General features: G+C 42.1%; 1 protein-coding gene across 1 annotated transcript in view; it reads left to right on the top strand.

Moving 5' to 3' along the window:
- Window positions 1-1,390: 1,390 nt before the first annotated feature.
- cemip2 (cell migration inducing hyaluronidase 2) overlaps window positions 1,391-20,645 on the top strand; it is a 38,734-nt gene continuing 19,479 nt past the window's right edge. Inside the window, exons 1-8 of the mRNA XM_061818026.1 lie at window positions 1,391-1,599; window positions 6,644-7,008; window positions 7,365-7,505; window positions 8,423-8,987; window positions 13,093-13,262; window positions 14,215-14,406; window positions 16,344-16,513; window positions 17,887-18,099. Of these exons, the coding sequence (XP_061674010.1) occupies window positions 6,675-7,008; window positions 7,365-7,505; window positions 8,423-8,987; window positions 13,093-13,262; window positions 14,215-14,406; window positions 16,344-16,513; window positions 17,887-18,099 (1,785 nt within the window). The 5' untranslated portion in view covers window positions 1,391-1,599; window positions 6,644-6,674. The remainder of the gene's footprint in view (window positions 1,600-6,643; window positions 7,009-7,364; window positions 7,506-8,422; window positions 8,988-13,092; window positions 13,263-14,214; window positions 14,407-16,343; window positions 16,514-17,886; window positions 18,100-20,645) is intronic.

Here is a 20,645-nt window from a genome sequence, read left to right as displayed (position 1 = left end):
TTCTGACAGGGAACTTTTTTTATCCAAAAGGACAAACACCACACAACCGAGTGAAGTTACCGGGGCAATATTACACTATTGTTTCGAGCCCTCAGGGCAATATTACACTATTGTTTTGAGCCATATTCAGATGATATGCCACCACGGCCAAACCGCATCCCGTCCGATCAACTTCCGCGGCGGAGATGAGCCATCGCGGCTCACTGCAGCCGGCCAGTGTGGCTTATGAAGGAGCCGAGCGGTGCCGCTTTGTGTTCACAGTCGAGCCGGCGCGCTTCATGCTCGCACGCGACTGAGTAACGCATTCTCGGCTAACAGCCTTTCACACCTCAGCACCATTTAGAATATTTCATGAACTTTAAATGCTTGTTTGGGAATGTTGGAGTGAGAGGGACCGCCGTACCCTGATAAAACCCATGCAAGCATGTTGAGAATATGCAAACCCGACACAGGAAGTCTAGAATGAAATCCCAAATCTCAGAAATTGTGTCACATGCGCCAACCCCTCATCCACCATACCCCCATCCATTTTCTTCACCGCTTATCCTCACGAGGGTCGCGGCGAGTGCTGGAGCCTATCCCAGCTGTGAACGGGCAGGAGGCGGGGTACACCCTGAACTGGTTGCCATTGAGGGCACATTAAGACAAACACTCATGCACTCACCTAGGGGCGATTTCGAGTGGCCAATTAATGTTGCATGTTTTTGGAATGTGGGAGGAAACCGGAGGCATGGGGAGAACATGCAAACTCCACACAGGCGGTTCCAGGATTGAACCGGGGACCTCAGAACTGTGAGGCCAACGCTTTACCAGCTGAGCCACCTTGCCATACCCCCACGTTCTTATCAATTACAGTAAAAGCATTGAAATGATTTATTTGTTAGATGTGGGTAAAATAAGGATTTTTAGGTTTTGATCAAGTTTAGAAAAAATCCACACGTTGGTTTTCAGTAAACAGTACTCAAAATCTTTGCATTATGTAAACGGATCCGGATGATTAGATTTTCCTTGGGCCCACACATGAGTCAATACTCCCGTGTTCCGAGCAATTCTAAGAATTGTATCTGTTGTATTTTCTCCAGCAGGTGGCAGTGTGGCATTGCCTTCACAGCTCCTCCCCTCCACCAATGAGGCTCCAAGGCCCCCTGTTGAGACGTTCATGGACTCTGGAGACGGATTACGCGGCCTTTTTTAAAAAAAGAAGCGAAGAAAAAATATTGTAGCACATAAACATCTGTCATTACACGCCATAACTTTTCAAATCTCACAGAAAAGAGCAGTATGTCTAGCGTGTGGTGCAAAATGTAAACATCCATTCCGGTTTTATCTCTTCTCCGACTGTCATTGAACGCGTCCTCACTTCCAGCTCTTCTCCAGTCCAGTCCTCCTTTCGGCGACTGAGGGGGTTGACCGTCGGATGCGGAGGGCGAACGTCTGCCCCTCAGCACGCATAAAAAAACGACCATGTGTAGAAAAGGTGAATATAAAAGGCACGCGGACACCCAACGGCGAGGGTGAAGCGATTCCGTCCGTCCCAAGAGTTGGCTTTTGGAGCGAATGGACAAGAGCGGGGGCAGGACAGCCCGACCACCGCCGAAGGTAACTCACGAGCCGTTCCGCGAGAGGCTTCACATTGTGCCCGCTTGTGTCAACGTGCGCGCCGTCGGAAGAACCAGACGCTTCGCTGTCTCTAAGAGGAAGGGAACGCTTGAAGCCATCCCCGGTGATGTCTGTGCGTGTCACATTCTTTTCTCAAAGTGCGAAACCGTTCGGCAAGCTACCAAATACTAACATTCTCAATTAGTACCTCTTTTTGTGGTGTCATTTTGACTCAAATTGTGAAGATGTAATGAAATCAACAACGTATATTATTGTATATCGTATTGTACTGTTGCTTAATCATAAGCCGAGCTCCCCCTCTCATTTGAGCTACTGTAAGTGATGAAGACATTTGCCAAGAATGAGGCGAGTACTGTCCCGTGCATGGATCAGGGAACATTAGTCGTGTCTTTGATGTTGCAGATTCTTTTAGTGTTTATCCATTTAACGACTGTACAAGATAACGCGTGATTCAGCTCAGCTGGAATTGTGTTTTAACACAAGGAATGTAGAAGTCAGGAGAAGAAAAAAATAATGTTGTTGTTGTTTTGAAAGACAGAGGAATGTGTGAGTGTCTGCCTTTCACATCTGTTTGATATTCAGTAGCAGGAAGGTCCATGAGGCGTTTGTGTGTGCATGTGCATTGTGATCAGTGTCATGTCCAAGGCGATGAATACTTTGATATGTTGAGTCCTTCACCTCAACAGGGGCAGATCAGCCCGTTTTCAATGTCAGGAATGTGTACAGTAACTTCCAACTCAAATGTATCTCAAGCACTTAAACAATAACCGCACCTGTAGCAAAGTTCTGTCCATTGACCATAAAAGACAATAATTCAAATAGTAGTAACAATACAATAATAAGTAGATAAAGTGTTATATTCCAAAGAATATACTCAAGAGTTCCCTTTACATTAGCATTTAGGAGAAGAAGTATTTTAAACCCTGTTGTTGCACATGTTGTGTGAAGCTATTAGTAGATGAGAGTGGTGCAAGTCTCACAACCGGTATAATGGTGCTGGCATTATACCGATCTACCCCAACATTGTAATCTCGCACTCACAGGGTGCATGACTCACATTTACTACAAGATGAAAGCAGAGCAACAAACAAACAACTCTACTTTTCTAATAACTGATGGGTCATCTGTTTGTGAGTCACACATTTATAGAAGGAATGTTCCAAATCCGCTGAGACATTGAGCTCTCTCTCTTGCATTCATGGACGTCGGCCGGCTCCATGTTGGGTCAGTGCTGCTTGCGGTGGTAACGTTGTAGGCAAATGGCAAAAGTCCAGTGGCAACGCTATTATCCCATCCATCCATCCATCCATCCATCCATTTTATTTGCTGCTTATCCTCACGAGGGTCGCGGGAAGCGTTGGAGCCTATCCCAGCTGTCAGGGCACATAGACACAAACACCCACACTCACAATCACACCTAGGGGCAATTTAGAGTGAGAGGTTAATTAAAGATGCTAAATCATCCACAAGTGTGAACTTTGGTGTACTAATACATTCTACCTGGTGTACTAATAGATTCTACCTGACTTTTGACAGTCATATAAAATCAATTTCTAAAACTGCCTTCTGAAGTCTGAAGAAATATATTTTCAGTCAAGGTGTGTATGTGCCATGTAGACCAGGAGAAGCTCATCCATACTTTTATCTCAAGTAGATTTGACTATTGTAATGGTCCTCTGACTGGACTCCCCAAAAGAGAATTAAATACAGAAGGTGCAGGTGATTCAGAAAGGTGCAGCTGTGATTTTGACCAGAAGAGGTTAGAGCATATAACTCAAATTCTAAAGTCTTTACATTGTACAAGTTGTACTGCTGGTCTATAAATCACTGAATGGTTTAATTCCTAAATATATGAAAGAAATGATCGTGGAATAAAAATCCAGTAGGGCTCTGAGATTGACAGACTAAGGTCAAATGGTTGAGTGCGGAGTCCAAAACAAATATGGTGAAAGCACCATGAAGCTATTATACTGCCCACAAATAGGATAAGTTATTAACAGAGGTGACATCGGCCCCAAGTGTGGATGTTTTTAAATCCAGGTTAAAAAGTTATTTTTTTTTCATGCTTTTTTGAAAATTTCTATTTTTCAATGTTTCTTGCACTCTACACTTTTCATTTTATTTTATTTTAGTTTTTCATTTTTATAAGCTGTTTCTTTTCTTTGTTCTTAAATGCTTTCAATCGTGTAAAACATTGAGTTACCTTGTATATGAAATGTCAGTGCTCATTGTCCAAGCCACTTATCCTCACAATGGTCACAGCAGTTCCAGTCCCTACCAATATTGGGGGAAAGGCAGACTACACTCTGAAGTAGTCACCAGCCATATATATATATATATATATATATCGACAACATCACTGAGTGGGAATCGATCCCATGCTGCTTGCACCAAAGTCAGGCATGTGTACCACTACACCATCAGTGACACTATATAAAATGTGCTATGTCAATAAATTTGCTTAGCTTTTCTTTGTCTGTATGCAATAAGCTGATGACCAGTCCAGTCCAGTGTGTACCCTGCCTATTGCGAAAGTCAGCTGGGATAGGATCCAGTTCACGTGTGACTGAAATGATGGCAAATGCCGGGGAAAACGGATGCAGTATGTCTGTGGCATTTTAATGCAGAATGGACAATAGCATTTTTGTCAAAGTGTTTATAAAAACTTTTATGGTTAGGAAGTGATGTGACTTTAGTGGTGCAGAGTATTTGGCTCCACAGAAGTAGCTGCTGATTTTTTTTTGTTTTTGCAGCAACATTTTCTATTCTTATTTTTATATGCGCAGGTGTCACCATTCAATTTTTTTGTGCAAACACTATATATATTATATCCGTGTCACCCACTTTGTGCCTCATTTCCTCTTTTGTGTTCTTTAAGCAGAGATGCAAGTGGAGCACTAATGCCCTACTGTAATTGGTGCAATCTGGTTAAACTGTGTTTACATAAATTTTTATCATCGGCCAGTATTTCCAACCACCTTTTGGACACTTACCAACCAATGGACAGTTCATTCTTGTGATGACCACCTGTAGTGTTTTTCATTTGAGTTTCTTTCAGTCGCATTACCTACAAGAAACTCCTTAACTGGTTCCAGTAGATTTATTTTATAAATTACAAACTGTATATTTTCAGCTCTTTTATTTATTATAGCAGTGACTTGGCCTGTGTGTCATTTTGTACTTTATTTTCTTTGCCTCCTGTGGTTTTTTTTTATTGTCATTTATGAGCTCTTTTAGATTCTTTTCCTCACTGTTGACCTTTTCTGTCTGACTTCTTTTTCCTGACTGCCCTTTCACCACACATGGGTGTATTGCTTGTGGGGGTCTCCAGTTTGCATTGTTGTAGACGGCACAATGAACGAGTTTGTACAAGTTTGATGATTTTAAACAATTTATTGAATAATTAGGACATTGCCATTACAGAAAAAGTAGAAGCAAAATCTGTCTTGAAGCTTCACAGTAATATTTTTTCCACACCGACTCACGTTACTGCAGACTTACACACCACTCTTTGAATAAATAATTTGGTGTGATAGTGACGAACCAGGAAGTACGACTGTATGAAAGAATATGCAAAGTTTGTGTTCATTGCACGCTTAAAAAAGTGCACTGAATATACTGCTAAACAGAACTACTATCACTGAAGCACATCTAAAAATGCTAACACATGGTATTAATTAATTTATCCATCCATCCATTTTCTTTTGGCACTTATCCTCACTAAGGTCACGGGAAGTGCTGGAGCCTATCCCAGCTGTCAACGGGCAGGAGGCGGGGTACACCCTGAACTGGTTGGCAGCCAATCGTAGGGCACATAGAGACAGACAACAGCTGCACTCAAAATCACACCTAGGGGCAATTTAGAGTGTCCAATTAATGTTGCATGTTTTTGGGATGTGAGAGGAAACCGGCGTACCCGGAGAAAACCCACACAGGCACGGGGAGAACATGCAAACTCCAGACAGGCTAACCTAGCCCTATGGAACCCGGGACCTCAGTACTGTGAGGCCAACGCTTTCCAGCTGATCCACCGTTCCACCTTATCAATTCAAATTTATTCAATACAGCCCAGTACCAGGACTAGTTTGAAGGTATTGTAATCCCTGCACAAGTGGAAGAATAAGAAGAATAGACACAACTGCCGGTGTACTTTTGTTTTGTTGAGCAAACGGTAACAAACACAAAATAAGCACATTGATACACGAGTTGGTACAGCTACGACTAACCTCCTGGCGCTCAACAGTACGCAAACAGTAAAACGGTTAGATTACTGGGATAGGCTCCAGCACTCCCGTGACCCTTATGAGGATAAGTAACTCAGAAAATTGATGGATGAAAAGTGGGTTTCATAAAAATCCATCCAGTTTCTTAGCTGCTTATCCTCACAAGTGTCACAGGAGTGCTGGATCCTATCCCAGCTATCTTTGGGCGGGAGGCGGGGTATGCCCTGAACTGGTTCCCAGCCGATCACGGGGCACATATAAACAAACAAACATTCACACTCACAACGACGGGAAATTTGGAGGCTCTGATTAATGGATGTTTTTGGGAAATGGGAGGAAATCAGAGTGCCCAAAGAAAACCCACGCAGGCGCGTGCGGGAATTGAACCACGTTCCTCGGAACTGTGAGGCCAATTTTCTAGCCAGTTGCACACAGCGTTTTCATACAAGTATTTCCTGAAATTATGACATGACTATTGCATGAGTGTAGTTTTTTGATAGACTCCAACTCTCTAACTACATTGCTGTTGTAGGAATGGAACTCCATGACAATCTGTGTACTAATACTAATAAATATCAAACTGTTGGTTTCATTCAGTGCGCACACAAAAATGTGACTCAAATTAAGTTTGCATGCAACACTTTTGTAAAAATGTTCCATGCTTTTTTTCTCTCTTTGCCACACTTTTTGAAAGTTTTCCAAAGCGCCGCACTGACTCATTTGTTCAGACATGGAGCGTTGAATGACTATTGTTTGCCTGACCCTCTTTCTCCATCCCTCTGTTTTTTTCCCCCATTCAGATAGCAGCAGGCGTCAGCAGACGTAACTACCATGCCGACAAGTGATGGTCCGAGCCGCTTCCCGGTCTTTGCGGCCCCCCCCAAAGGCAGCCACCAGCGCTCCCCAGGCTACGTCCCTGGGCGGGTGGCTCCAGTACGCTCACCCCCGCCGGCCAAAGCGCCACCGCCACCACCGATCAAACCCCATGGCCTGCCTTCGCAGCGACAAGCCACCTTCAGCTTGTCAGAGGAGAACCAGCGCCGGGAGCGCGCGCAGAGCCTCCGGCTGAGAAAGAACACGATCATCTGCTTCGGGGTGTCCATTGGGGCATTCTTTCTCAGTCTCATACTTGTACTTAGTCTCACTAGTGGTGACATTTTAGACGGTAAGTGTTTTATGTCCTTTGAAGTAGTGGTTCTCAAACTTTTTACATCAAGAACCACCTCTAAAGATATTTAATGCCAGCCTAACATGGATATCGCAGTGAATGTGTTAACTGTCAGGTCCACCATCATGATTAACATTAAAATACAATTTCATAATAGATCTAGGTCTCCATCAGAAACGACACAGAAGCTTTATTCCTAAAAGTGTATTTAGTATTGTTGTTCCCCATTTTAACATTATGGATCAACCCAAGAACCTTCAGGTTAGGAGATAACCACGCTACCATCTGAGCCATGTACAGTCTTATCCTTTAAGCTGAATCCTTTTTTGATTTCTTACTGGTCATCTTTGCAGAGAACTGTCCTGATCACAATCCCTCCCTGAGTAACTGGAACCCAGGCCACCAGCCAGAGAAGGCCATTGTTGTCAGGAGAGGAGATTTATTTCGATTGGAATCTTCCGCTACTTTCCACTCACTTACCATTCAATCAGGAGGTAAGAAGACTATCAAAGGACAACGGCAATTGATGAGTTCTATATAAATTATTTTAGCAGAAGGATACTGCCGATGATACTTAATTAGTACGGCTGGGCATTGTTAAGAACTTGAAATTTTAATTTGATTTAGATACTTTAGGGTCCAATTCTATTTGATATCGATTCTGGGGTTACAATTCAATTGGATTTGATATTGGTTGCAGTGTATTTTGCCAATTAGTTCTGGATTTACAGAGGAATCTGAAATTTCCCCAAAATGTCAGATTTTAACATCAGCGTCACGCATCATTACTCCTGCAGTCGCTCTTTGCTTGAGTAGCCATTGCGTTTGGCTTCCATCCATAGCAGGCGAATCACATACACACAGCACCTTACCAGAAGGTGAACTGAATTAGCAGATTTGCAGAATCAATATTAAATTGGATAAAGAAAAATTGCAGGGCATTGTTGAAACAATATTTTACCCACCACTACGTATTGGACAACTTAAGTAGACAACACAATCGATCTGTGTCAAACAACCTGCCTCGATGACACAATCTCCAATTTTGATTGGCACCATAAAAAATTTTGAAAAATTGTATGAAATGTAATATATTCACCAGGGATGGGTGTACTTAATAGCTAGAATGGCAGTTTCTTTTTTAATGGTCTGGTGTTCGGCTTTAGTGCCAGTGTCATATTGAACAAATGCTGCCAGAACCCCTTGTACCACAACAGATCTCTCTCTCTCTCTCTCTCTCTCTCTCTCTCTCTCTCTCTCTCTCACACACACACACCACACACACACACACACTCTCTTACTCTCTTCTACTTTTATTGTATAAGATCTAATTTTGAAGGTATTTTCATACTTGTAACTGTTCGTGCTGTCATATAGTTTAACTCCTCATTTCAATTTACTCTTCTCACAGGTCGTGTAGTCTTCGCAGACAATCCTGAAGGCTCTAAGAACATATCCTTAAGAACACGACATATCCTCATTGAAAATGGCGGTGCCCTTCACATCGGTGCGCCCAAATGTCGCTACCGTTCCCACGCTGCCATCGCCCTCGTGGGCCGCTCTGACAGCAAAGACAGCAATGTACCCGGTCTTGGCGGGAAGTTTATCGGTGTCATGAGTGGTGGAACTCTGGAGCTCCATGGCACAGAGAGAGTCTCCTGGTCTCTGTTAACTAAAAGCGTCCCTGCCTCTGGCCTAAGAACGGGGGGCGATGCCTTCCAGCGCAACTTCAGCAGAGGCATCAACCTGCGTGTGGTGGATCAGGACACAGCAGACATCCTTCTCAGGGAACGTTACGACACCCACGAATCCCGCAATGACAGCCGTAGGCTCACCCAGCTGCTCCGGTCCCTGCCATCGGGTCGCATAGTCACACTCGCCGTTGGAGACTCTGCTGTCAAAAGTCTTCTGGACGAAACCAAGAAGGCCCTTGAAGAGACCCTTGGCAGCAGCTATGTCTACGATCTCAAATACAGGTGAGGAATCCTGTTGCACTTGTATTTAATTGGCTGTGGGGGGGATTACCAACTGACTACTGCCATTGATTGACATATTTAGGTAAATTTTTCAGTGGGTAAGCATGAAAAAGGGTCTTGGCCAACTACTCGAATAGTTTACCGATTGTTGTGCCTTACTTAGTTATATATATACTGCAGTGTTATGTGCCTATAGTGTCAAATTTGCTACAGCGATCTGTTTTCTTGCTTACCTCAGTTTCCTCTCTGATAAAAAATTGTCTAGTTGCTGTGACCAAGCGCCTCTTGCCCAGAATATATTCATATATCATATGCATGTTGGTGTGTTTGCGTGTCTCCAGGCAAGTGTTGCGTTCAATGCGGCATGGTTTTCACAGTTTCAGGCCCTACGAATTAGGAATGTTAGTTTTCTTTGTGAGCAATCGAATAGATGTCTACTTAGAAGTACAAACTGAAGCAGGTGGAAAAAGTCTCATCTCAGAAAAAATAAGACCTTGAGCTTCAGTGCCAAATGAAAAATACTTGTGCGCTTTTGTTGTGTCATTGACAGGGTTTAGTTTTTTATTGGTCCTTTGGGACTGAAATTAGTTTGTTTTAACGACTACATTGAAACCCTCTCACCTTTTGAATCCTCTTCAGATAGACTACCAGCAACATCTCTTTGTTCCATAGGTTTTTATTGTCTAGAATAATGTGCTCTCTTAAATTCCCATTTGGGATTCTACCTTGAATTCTTGCATGGTATTTCTCTTCCTGTTTTCTCTGGATTTGTTCTTTCTGCCAGGAAAGGAAGCACACACCGGATAACAATGTTATGGTCCTAATGTTTCTAACATTCATCCAAAAAAAAAAAAAAAAACACTCTTCAGGAAATGTAGTGTCTAATACTGATATTTCTTCAAAGGACAAAAGTGTTTTTGTAAAATGTTGAATTGCTTGATTGAACCATGTGTGTCTATAATGGACCCGTAAACATACAGTATAACTTTCTTCCAATGCGAGGTCTGGATTTATTTCTAACCGGGTCCGGCTCAGTCCTTGCTTGGCAGACAAGTCGAGCACTAAGCCAAGTTCTCCAGTGTCACGTTTCGCCTCAGTGTACCAGGCCAGCACAGTGGTCTTCACAGAAATCCACTTAAATTCACAACACAGCACTTCAAGTGGTTCAGATGATTGAGCTCCGTGTGTGTACACAACTGTCTTCATGCACACTCTTCTAATCTTTCACCATTTATTGGAGGGATTTGGTCTTAGCTCTCTGTGGGTTTGACTTATAGGAGACCTACCGCTGACATATATAAACATAGTGCACAGTTCAATGTTTCACTGTAGTTGAAGCGCACTGTATTTCAGGTTTTAAATGCATAGAACTGAGTGTGAACTGGCTCAAATAACGGGAGACTGTTACAGCAACACATCAGACGCATGCTAAAGTTAACACAATAAAGAATCCAGCTCGTGTAGCAGCATTCTCCAAATGCATTGAGGGTTGTCACGGTGCGTCAGCCAATAATGTCCATGACTCTAGAGCCATTTCAACCAAATAATAGACTGCAGCTCAATATTCCAACACAAAATTGCTGAAAAAATATTTTCAAAACCTTTCTGTTTGGTACAAAAAAATAAACCTAACATGTTTTGGAAACTAAAGCAGACCATTTGTTATTAGATCCTTTGTATTAAATGTTTTTTATCTCTCGGGAGAGCACTTACAGACTGTCACACACCCACCAATAATGAGGTTGTTTAAAGGCTGTGAAGATCAACCAGTGGCCGAGGCTGAAGGGCAAAATGTGGAGTTTATGCTCTCCCCGTGCTTCCTGCTTGTGCTTTTGTCACTTTTCCCACAGGGTGCAAGGTGAAAGGTTCTTTCCCCCCTGGGAAGTTCCACACTTAACAGTGTGGTTCCCCAGATGGATCCGGTTTGTGCATCCACGAGGTGCACTGTACTACTTTCATCTTTAAAAAGATTATTTTATTATTCTGTGAAGGTTGTTTACCTTGTATTGTTACCTTATTTATGGAGAACTTGGATTGGAATCAAATTAGCATTTTAATAGTTCAGGGATAGTTTTCCAGAGGGTGGTTTTATTATGGTGTGTTTGACTATTCTGACATATTATCGCCATAAAATCCAAAGTCTTAAAACTCATTTGGAATCTGGACAAAAATAAATTAATTATGACATTTGAAATTCAGGACAGGATTACACCCCTCAGCCCAAGGCCAGTGCCTTTCAGCATCCACACCCTTTGGGCTCAACCAGTCAGATGATTTCATCTTTGTGTATTTTAAACAATTATCCCATGAACATTCACGCTTTCCTTAGACACTTGGAATTTGACAGTCACAATCAATCTATTACACACCATTTCACTACAAACCGTCATTCTTGTAATTTTAATGATTATGTGACACAGTGGATCTGAGGTCAAACACTCTCAACTCTGAAATTTTCAAATCAGTATAAATCATGGAACTGATGTAAAGAAAAATAAACTTTTTCCCATATTTAGCTTTGTGAACTTTTATACAATTATGTCATGTAAAGGAAGTTAGCCTCTTGCTGGTAGTTACAAAAACAGCAGTCTTCATCTTTATGGACAAGGATGTCTGCCAAATGCAATGCTGTACATTTTGTTGTATTATTTTTCTTTTTGACTTATAAAAGAATTGCGGGAGACTTGAGGCAGACAACAAGGATCTGATGTCAAAATTGTCCTGTTACAGTCCCTTCCAAAAGTATTGCAATGGCAAGGTCATTTCCTTGTTTCTATTGTGTACTGTAGGCATTTGGGTTTCAGATCAAAAGGTGAATATGAGACAAATGTACATACATGTAGTTCCTGCTTGTTTTTCATGGTAGAGTGGAACAGAGTTCAAACATAATTCATTCTTGTGAAGTGTTCAAAGTCCGATGTTTTCAACCTCTGAAACGTTTTTTTCCTTGGGAAATAATATAAATGAGTTTAATCCATTCCCGACCTTCAAATCGTAAATTCCTATTTGAATTGCTATTTGTGTAAAAACATGCACACCCTGTATTCAAACAATAAAAAAAATGCATAAACTTAAAGCAACTTAAATGTGTATCATTTACCTTTTTGGTCACGGTGTAATAGAATCAAAGAGACTCAAGAAGGAAGGAGGAAGTGTTACACCAAAGTCGCCTTCCATAATTTGATTGGATCATACCCCAGTAGCTTCTCCATTTCATCCGGTTCCCCATTTCACTTCATCCATATCTGTGGGGTTTGCTTTTTAATACTAGTCACTTCTTTGGTAACACTAGCTGCCTTTCTTTACATCTTTATTCTTTAGGATAGTCGAAAAACTCGACTTAGCCATATGATAATAGTTAGCAAAACGGTAGCAAAAATGCACCCCATTTTCATACTTATCATAGCACTTAATTTATGTATTCTCCTTCTTTAAATCCACTGTGGTTTACTCAACTTTCTTTTTCCTTTGCTGCTGGTAGCACTGTTGTCTTTCTTTGGGCCCATGGCAAACAGCACCGGCTCATGTGCATTCGGCATCGCTTGGCTTGACCCGCCTTTGCATTTCACATGGTTTTAAGCTTTGCTCAGGTCTTGGGACTACAAAATTTTTTACACAGATTTTTTGGGTCGAAGTCCCATTTGTATGACCCCTGAGTCATCTGAACTTCGAGGTTCCACTGCATTCATATTTACATGTAATAAACTACTCAGGACAGAGCTAATTTTGTTTGAAGTCACTCACTTTTCAAGTGAGCAAAAGTGTTGGAAGACATGACTGATGTTCTGGTTGTGTCTTGGCGCTCAGGTGTTGCCTTTTGGATTGGCTAAACATTAGATAGTTGTCCTTTTCGGCTTTTGGTTTCACCTGTAAAAACTGCATTTGCTTCTGAGCAAACACGAAGACCAGAAAGCTGCTGACTCTGTGTACCTTAGTATTATTGTCAGCTTTCTTTTAGACATAAACAAACATTGAGTTGAGAATTTCTGTAATTTTAAAAGATTTGTTGTCATCTTATATGATGACATGACAGTCTTGAACCCCCACTGATGTTTCTTCTAAAACTCAATAAAGCAATTCATCATCCTCTCCCTTTCCTCTGCAGGCAGGCATGGGCTTTGGTGTCCGTGGTGGGCGGCGGTAACACGTCATGCTCCGAGGATGTCAGGGAACATGAGAACCACGACACTGGAGGGAGAGCTCTGGCAAGACGAAATTTCACCACCGTCAATGGTGTGCACTTCTCGGTCACTGCCTACAGCGAGTGGAAGAATGGTGAGGAAACCTTAGCGGTACAATAGTTATACATTTTGCAATGTCCTCTTTGCCAATATATATTAGGCAGTTCATTCTGGTGCTTTCATTGAAAAAAAAATTAGAATTATGAATTTTAAATCATAACTACTAATAGCTATTTTAAGATTACTACAGTTTGCTTTGGGCAACAAGAAAAACCCCAAAACAAAACAAAACAACCATACTTAATTTCAACTTTAAACTGTAAACGTTTAAAGTCTGTTTTAAGTCATAGACTCTTCTTAGAATATGATGTAAAAACTCATACACTTCATATAATAGTACACTGTACCTATTGGGGCATGATAGTGATGGAATATAGTGATGATAAATATTGCTTCTGGGGCCATGTGAGCTTGCATTTATAAATGGTGGTGGATTATTGTTCATTATTGTGTAAGCCGGTACAAAGGTGAAAAATGAGGTGTATCACATGACTGATTTCTCATCTGAGCATTAGGTAACAGGTTAGGGTTCTTTGTGACCATATCATTATGACAAATACCAGGCTTTTAAATTGTTAAAGATTACCTTAGAGCTGTTTATTTAGGGTTGCTGTACGTCCACACCTTGGCAAACCTATTTCATAGTTGACTCATTTCTACAGGCAGGCGTGCACTTTGTTTTATCCCCTTTTTGGTGATGTTGCTCAGAAAATGTTACTTGATAAAGTCCCGTCATCCCTTTCATCCGTCCATCCATCCATTTTCTGAGCCGCTTGTCCTCACCAGGGTCGTGGGAGTGCTGCAGCCTATCCCAGCTATCTTCTGGCAGGAGGCGAGGCACACCCTGAACTGGTTGCCAGTCACTCACAGGGCACATATAAACAAATAAACATTCACACTCACATTCACAACGACGGGCAGTTTTAGAGTCTTCAATTGATCTACTGATTCTTTTTAATAAAAACATCATTATTTTCCCCTCCCAGGTTTCCCCATCTCAGGATTCCAGGTGGATGCGGTGGACCAGGTGGTGCTGAATCTCCAGGATGAGGTGCAGCAGACCTGGCACCCTGGCAATCAAATTGTTGTGGCGAGTACAGATTATTCCATGCATCAAGCTGAAGAGTTTACCCTTCTACCCTGCCCTCATTGTACCACTCAACAGGTCCGAATACAAGGTGAGCCAGCGTGGTATCCATGGTAGGAATCGCACGTATAGACAAAAACAAAATTCATACACGCATTCGTACCTGTGGGCATTTTAGTCTTCAATTAAGCTAACATTCATGTTTTTGGAATGTGGCAGGAAGTCACAGTACATTTAACCCCACAAATTTTTGCTGCAGCATCTTGTTGCAGTACCTTGCTGCTGTCCCCCACAATAAAAAAATATTGTTTTTTTAATGCCAATTTTAATGGTTGTCAATTATTGGCAGATTTTCGCTATTCGCAGTTCCCCAGTCCCTGTTCCCCTACAAATAGTGTTGGTCCGGTGTACTTTCGAACTGCGAGGCAGATATGACAACTATTGCTGCACCATGCTGCTTCACCTTCCTGTTGAACTTTTTTTGTTGACTTTTAATGATTTGTATGTAAAATCATAAATACTTTACAACACTTATCCATACATATATTTTTAAGGCGGTATCTGCCTGAAAGGTATTTGCCTTTTTGTTAAACCCTAATGTTCTGACCCAACAGTCTTTGTCCATCCTACCATCAGGTATATTTCCCTTTGCCATTACTCCATTGTCAGCCAAGGCCAACTCCCTTCCTGCAGAAAAGGATGCGATAAAGCATGGGTCTTGACTTTGGAGTCCCTGTTAAAACCCAACAGCTGCACTGTGTTATCATTGTTAGCAGCACCCTGTGGACAGAAGCACTTTGAAAGCTGAAGTATGTTTTAATAAGCCAGTTTTCTGTTCCAACTGTACAGTATATTATTTTAGTGGGTTGAGTGTGAGGTGCGGCTGCTTCTAAGCCTATTTCTGTGGTGGGGAGCAAATAATGAATTTAACTATTTGAAAGACTGTACTTTTGGTTAGTAGAAAGGAACATCCAGGTTTGAACACAATCCGTTCGATGATTCTTTAGGTTCACAATAATTTTTTTCCCATGGGAAAGAATGTAAAGTGAAGTAATTTGCTCTAGGCTGCCATCAGAATATCTGTATTATCTGTCCAGGTATTATTTTCAGTAGCTTTCTAACATTCTTAATTACCATACAAGTATGAAGAAAAACTAACTGCAGTTTCATCTATCTATTATACGTATATTATGGTTATACTAATTGGAAATTTAAGGCTACATTTCCCCGATGCTCCTGGCACCCATGGCAGCCCCTAATCCTTAATACTGTGGGGTTTGGGCCATTTTCTCCTCACTATTCAACTCTTACACTCTAAATTGCCCCTAGGTGTGATTGTGAGTGCGACTATTGTCTGTCTCTCTGTGTCCTGTGAATGGCTGCCAACCAGTTCAGGGTGTCCCCTGCCTCCTGCCGGATGACAGCTGGGATTGTCGCCAACTCTCCTGGGTCCCTCGTGAGAAGCTGCTCAGAAAATGGATGGATTGATGGATATTCAAGTCCTGCAAAAGTTTTCTCACGGTGTATCACAGTGTCCTTGACGGGCCGTGGGGGATGAAGGGGCTGCTGGGTCCTGAAAGCTCAACGGCGCACTTCAATGCGGCACACCGTTTACCACAGATGCCAGTACATTCCTTCCTGGCTTGTCAAATTCTGATTAACTCCCTCACGTTTTTCACATTGTGTCAAGGCTTTCTATGGATAAAACAGGGACACCAGACAGCTTTAACACCCATTTTTGGCCCCTGCAATGTTGAATGAAGTTTCTTTGCTGGACCCGACTCCGTAGTTGGTATCAGTGTAGAGGGGTGTAATCATTCAGTCAATAAATGTTTGATAATACTGTATTGGTTTCTTGTCAACTAATTCACTGATCCATTTCTTGTACCAACATGCCAAATTTACTGCTTTGAATTTCGAGTTTTCACTTACAACTGTTTTCGGTTTGGTCTAATTATGTGCCTTACTTCTCTATTTGTATCCAGTCAGTGAATCATCCAATGCTGACTGCATGTGTGTGTTGCACAGGAAAACCTCTTTACAACCATGTTGGTGAGATCATTGATGGAGTGGACATGCGTGCTGAAGTAGCACTACTCTCCAGAAACATTCTCATCTATGGTGAAATGGAAAACTCTTGCTACGGAAACAACTTTTGTCAGTTCTACAGCCACGACACCTACGGAGGCCACATCAAGGTAGTAACTATAGCGCAGACCACATACTTTACACCCAACGTGCTAATGTGGGTTTGCAAGCTTCAGCTTAACATTACATTCTCAGGTGACTGTATTCTGACTTTGCTGCATATTTTCCCATTCTGCATAGTAAAACTGGATGTTCTATTTTTACCTTCTGTGCTGAATGAGTGGCGTTATTCATGGTCCCTGCTCTGATTTTTATGTAAACAACTGCTGTTTTAAAACACCAATTTCCTCACTTTCATCCATTCTTCCATCCCTCCATCTATCCATCAATTTTCTGAGCCGCTCATCCTCATAATGGTCACGGGAGTGCTGGAGCCTATCCCAGCTATCATCTGGCAGGAGGCAGGCTACACCCTGAACTGGTTGCCAGCCAATCACAGGGCACATAGAGACAGACAACAGTCGCATTCACAATCACACCTTGGGGAAATTTAGTGTCCAATTAATGCATGCTTTTGGGATGTGGGAGGAAACCAGTGTGCCCAGAGAAAACCCATGCAGGCACATGGGGAGCATTCAAACTGCACACAGGCAGGGATGGGAAATGAACCCCGGTCCTCGGAACTCAGAAATTGTTCATATCAAATTCACATTTGTGTTAAAATGGAATGTTTGTTTGTTAAATTAATATCATCTGGCTGCAAATGAAGCAATAAAATGGCAATAATTACAGATATTAGTGAAAAATAAAATTTTGATTTTATACTTCTGAAAATCTTTTGCACCATTCTTTGCATAAGCATTCCAGCTTTATAGAAATGTGTATTCTATGTATTTTGCATGAAAATCTTGAAAGTTAAATTTTAAAATGGCTGGAAATGATGCAATTTCGTTAAAAAGCCTTGTTTTGCTGTTATTCTTCCTTTATTTTCAGCATTCACTGTAAGTTGTTTTGACAGAGTTAGAAGGACCAAGTTGCTGTTTAAATAGTTGCATGAGGAGCAAGAATCTATGCTCTTCAGGGAATCAATGTTTACAGCAAAATATTTTGTTAAAGGACACAAAAATGAGAACTGGTTAATGTAGTTTATGCCATTGTGCGTATGTGTGTCAGTGTAAAATTGAGAGCATGAGCTGTCACGTACACTGACTGAGTTACAGTTTGCTTGAAGGCTTCACCAATTCCTCCTTAACAAGATCCAGACCATGTAGATTATGCAATACACACACACATACACACACACACAGACCTAAGACCTCCTGGACTGTTTGTTTGCACTTTATTACATCCAGTATGTGTGGTTTTAGGTTTTGTGATTTGTTGTCTCTGTAATATTGATAATTAGCTTTCACAAAGCCAATGTGGTCTACTTTTGTAATACACAAACATTTTATTGCCCCCCTGTTCTCTTCCAATATGTTAGATATTTGGAAACTTCTCCTCGGTGCATCTGTCCTACGTAGAGCTGAAGAACATGGGCCAGCAGAGAGAGAAGAGTCGCTACCCGATCCACTTCCACATGTGTGGTGACGTGGACCAGAAGGGAGGCTACTGGGAGCCCACTTATGTGGACGGACTCTCCATCCACCACTCTTTCTCTCGGTGTATCACCATCCATGCCACCAATGGCTTGCTGGTTAGTGATTCTATACATGTTAAAATGCTGAAGCAGATGATAAATTGTCCATTTAGACACTTGGTGAGACTGGTTGTTGCAACTTAACTCTTACTCCAGAGTCCTTTTCAATTACAAGTTCCACATTTGGATAACTAATTAACTAACTTATATTCTTCCACGTTCTCCTTTGGTCCCACTAAGTCTGTTCACACGTTCCTGTCCATATTGATTTCTCTAACATAAACTGGCTAGTCCTGGTACATCCAGACAATGTTTACCTGGTGACTATGGATAACAGATTCTAATGGGCTCTAATACAATGGTTTAAAATTGCACTGTATCACAATGCAACGTATCTCAGTATTTTATATTTTTTATCTTATGAATAGCTAAAAGGCATAACCGACCCATCTATGCTACTCTCACTGCAATCACAATACTTTAGTAGATGTTTTGTTTTAATAGCTTTCTGTCCATGTCAATCAAAAGTGAGGATTACTATTTTTATTATGAAATACTTGTAGCCTATAGGACAATGCAGCCCTATGGGGGCACAAACCAGTGCAATCTGTAGGCCGGTCCCAAGCCCGGATAAATGCAGAGGGTTGCGTCAGGAAGGGCATCCGGCGTAAAAACTGTGCCAAACAAATATGAGCGTTCATCTAAAGAATCCCATACCGGATCGGTCGTGGCCCGGGTTAACAACGCCCGCCCCCGGCACTGCTAACCTGCAGGGCGTCGGTGGAAATTCAGCTACTGTGGGTCGAAGACAAAGAAGAGGAGGAAACCGGACCCAGCGTCAGAAGAAAAAGAGGAATGCACAGAGCCTACAACTGAGTGTAGGGACTTTGAATGTTGGGACTATGACAGGAAAAGCACAGGAGTTGGTTGACATGATGATTAGGAGAAAGGTTGATATTCTGTGCATCCAAGAGAGCAGGTGGAAAGGTAGTAAGGCTAGAAGTTTGGGAGCAGGGTTTAAATTATTCTACCACGGAGTAGATGGGAAGAGAAATGGAGTAGGGGTTATTTTAAAGGAAGAGCTGGCTAAGAATGTCTTGGAGGTGAAAAGAGTATCAGATCGAGTGATGAGACTAAAATTTGAAATTGAGGGTGTTATGTATAATGTGGTTAGCGGCTATGCACCACAGGTAGGATGTGACCTAGAGTTGAAAGAGAAATTCTGGAAGGAACTAGATGAAGTAGTTCTGAGCATCCCAGACAGCGAGAGAGTTGTGATTGGTGCAGATTGTAGTGGACATATTGGTAAAGGAAACAGGGGCGATGAAGAAGTGATGGGTAAGTACGGCATCCAGGAAAGGAACTTTGAAGGGCAGATGGTGGTGGACTTTGCAAAAAGGATGGAGATGGCTGTAGTGAACACTTATTTCCAGAAGAGGGAGGAACACATAGTGACCTACAAGAGCGGAGGTAGAACCACGCAGGTAGATTATATTTTGTGCAGACGATGTAATCTGAAGGAGGTTACTGACTGTAAAGTAGTGGTAGGGGAGAGTGTAGCTCGACAGCATAGGATGGTAGTGTGTAGGATGACTCTGGTGGTGGGTAGGAAGATTAAGAAGACAAAGGTAGAGCAGAGAACCATGTGGTGGAAGCTGAGAAAGGAAGAATGTTGTGCGGGCTTCCGGAAAGAGGTGAGACAGGCTCTCGATGGACAACCGAAGCTCCCGGAAGACTGGACGACGACAGCCAAGGTGATCAGAGAGACAGGCAGGAGAGTACTTGGTGTGTCATCTGGTAGGAAAGGGGAGAAGGAGACTTGGTGGTGGAACCCCAAAATACAGGGAGTAATACAAGGAAAGAGATTAGCGAAGAAGAAGTGGGATACTGAGAGGACTGAGGAGAGGCGAAAGGAGTACATCGAGATGCGACGTAGGGCAAAGGTAGAGGTGGCAAAGGCTAAACAAGAGGCATATGAAGACATGTACACCAGGTTGGACACGAAAGAAGGAGAAAAGGATCTCTACAGGTTGGCCAGACAGAGGGATAGAGATGGGAAGGATGTGCAGCAGGTCAGGGTGATTAAGGATAGAGATGGAAATGTGTTGACTGGTGCCGGTAGTGTACTAAATAGATGGAAAGAATACTTTGAGAAGTTGTTGAATGAAGAAAATGAGAGAGAAGGAAGAGTTGAAGAGGCAAGAGTGAAGGACCAGGAAGTGGAAATGATTACTAAGGGGGAAGTCAGAAAGGCATTACAAAGGATGAAAAATGGGAAGGCAGTTGGTCCTGATGACATACCGGTAGAGGTATGGAAGCAATTTGGAGAGATGGCTGTGGAGTTTTTGACCAACTTATTCAACAGAATACTAGCGGGCGAAAAGATGCCTGAAGAATGGAGGAAAAGTGTTCTAGTTCCCATTTTTAAGAACAAAGGGGATGTTCAGAGCTGTGGGAACTATAGAGGAATAAAGTTGATGAGCCACACAATGAAGTTATGGGAAAGAGTAGTGGAGGCTAGACTCAGGACAGAAGTAAGTATCTGCGAGCAACAGTATGGTTTCATGCCTAGAAAGAGTACCACAGATGCATTATTTGCCTTG

The sequence above is a fragment of the Syngnathoides biaculeatus genome, chromosome 4 (assembly GCF_019802595.1).
Source record: "Syngnathoides biaculeatus isolate LvHL_M chromosome 4, ASM1980259v1, whole genome shotgun sequence".
Lineage (NCBI taxonomy): Eukaryota > Metazoa > Chordata > Actinopteri > Syngnathiformes > Syngnathidae > Syngnathoides > Syngnathoides biaculeatus.
This window is presented reverse-complemented; position numbering and strand designations above follow the sequence as displayed.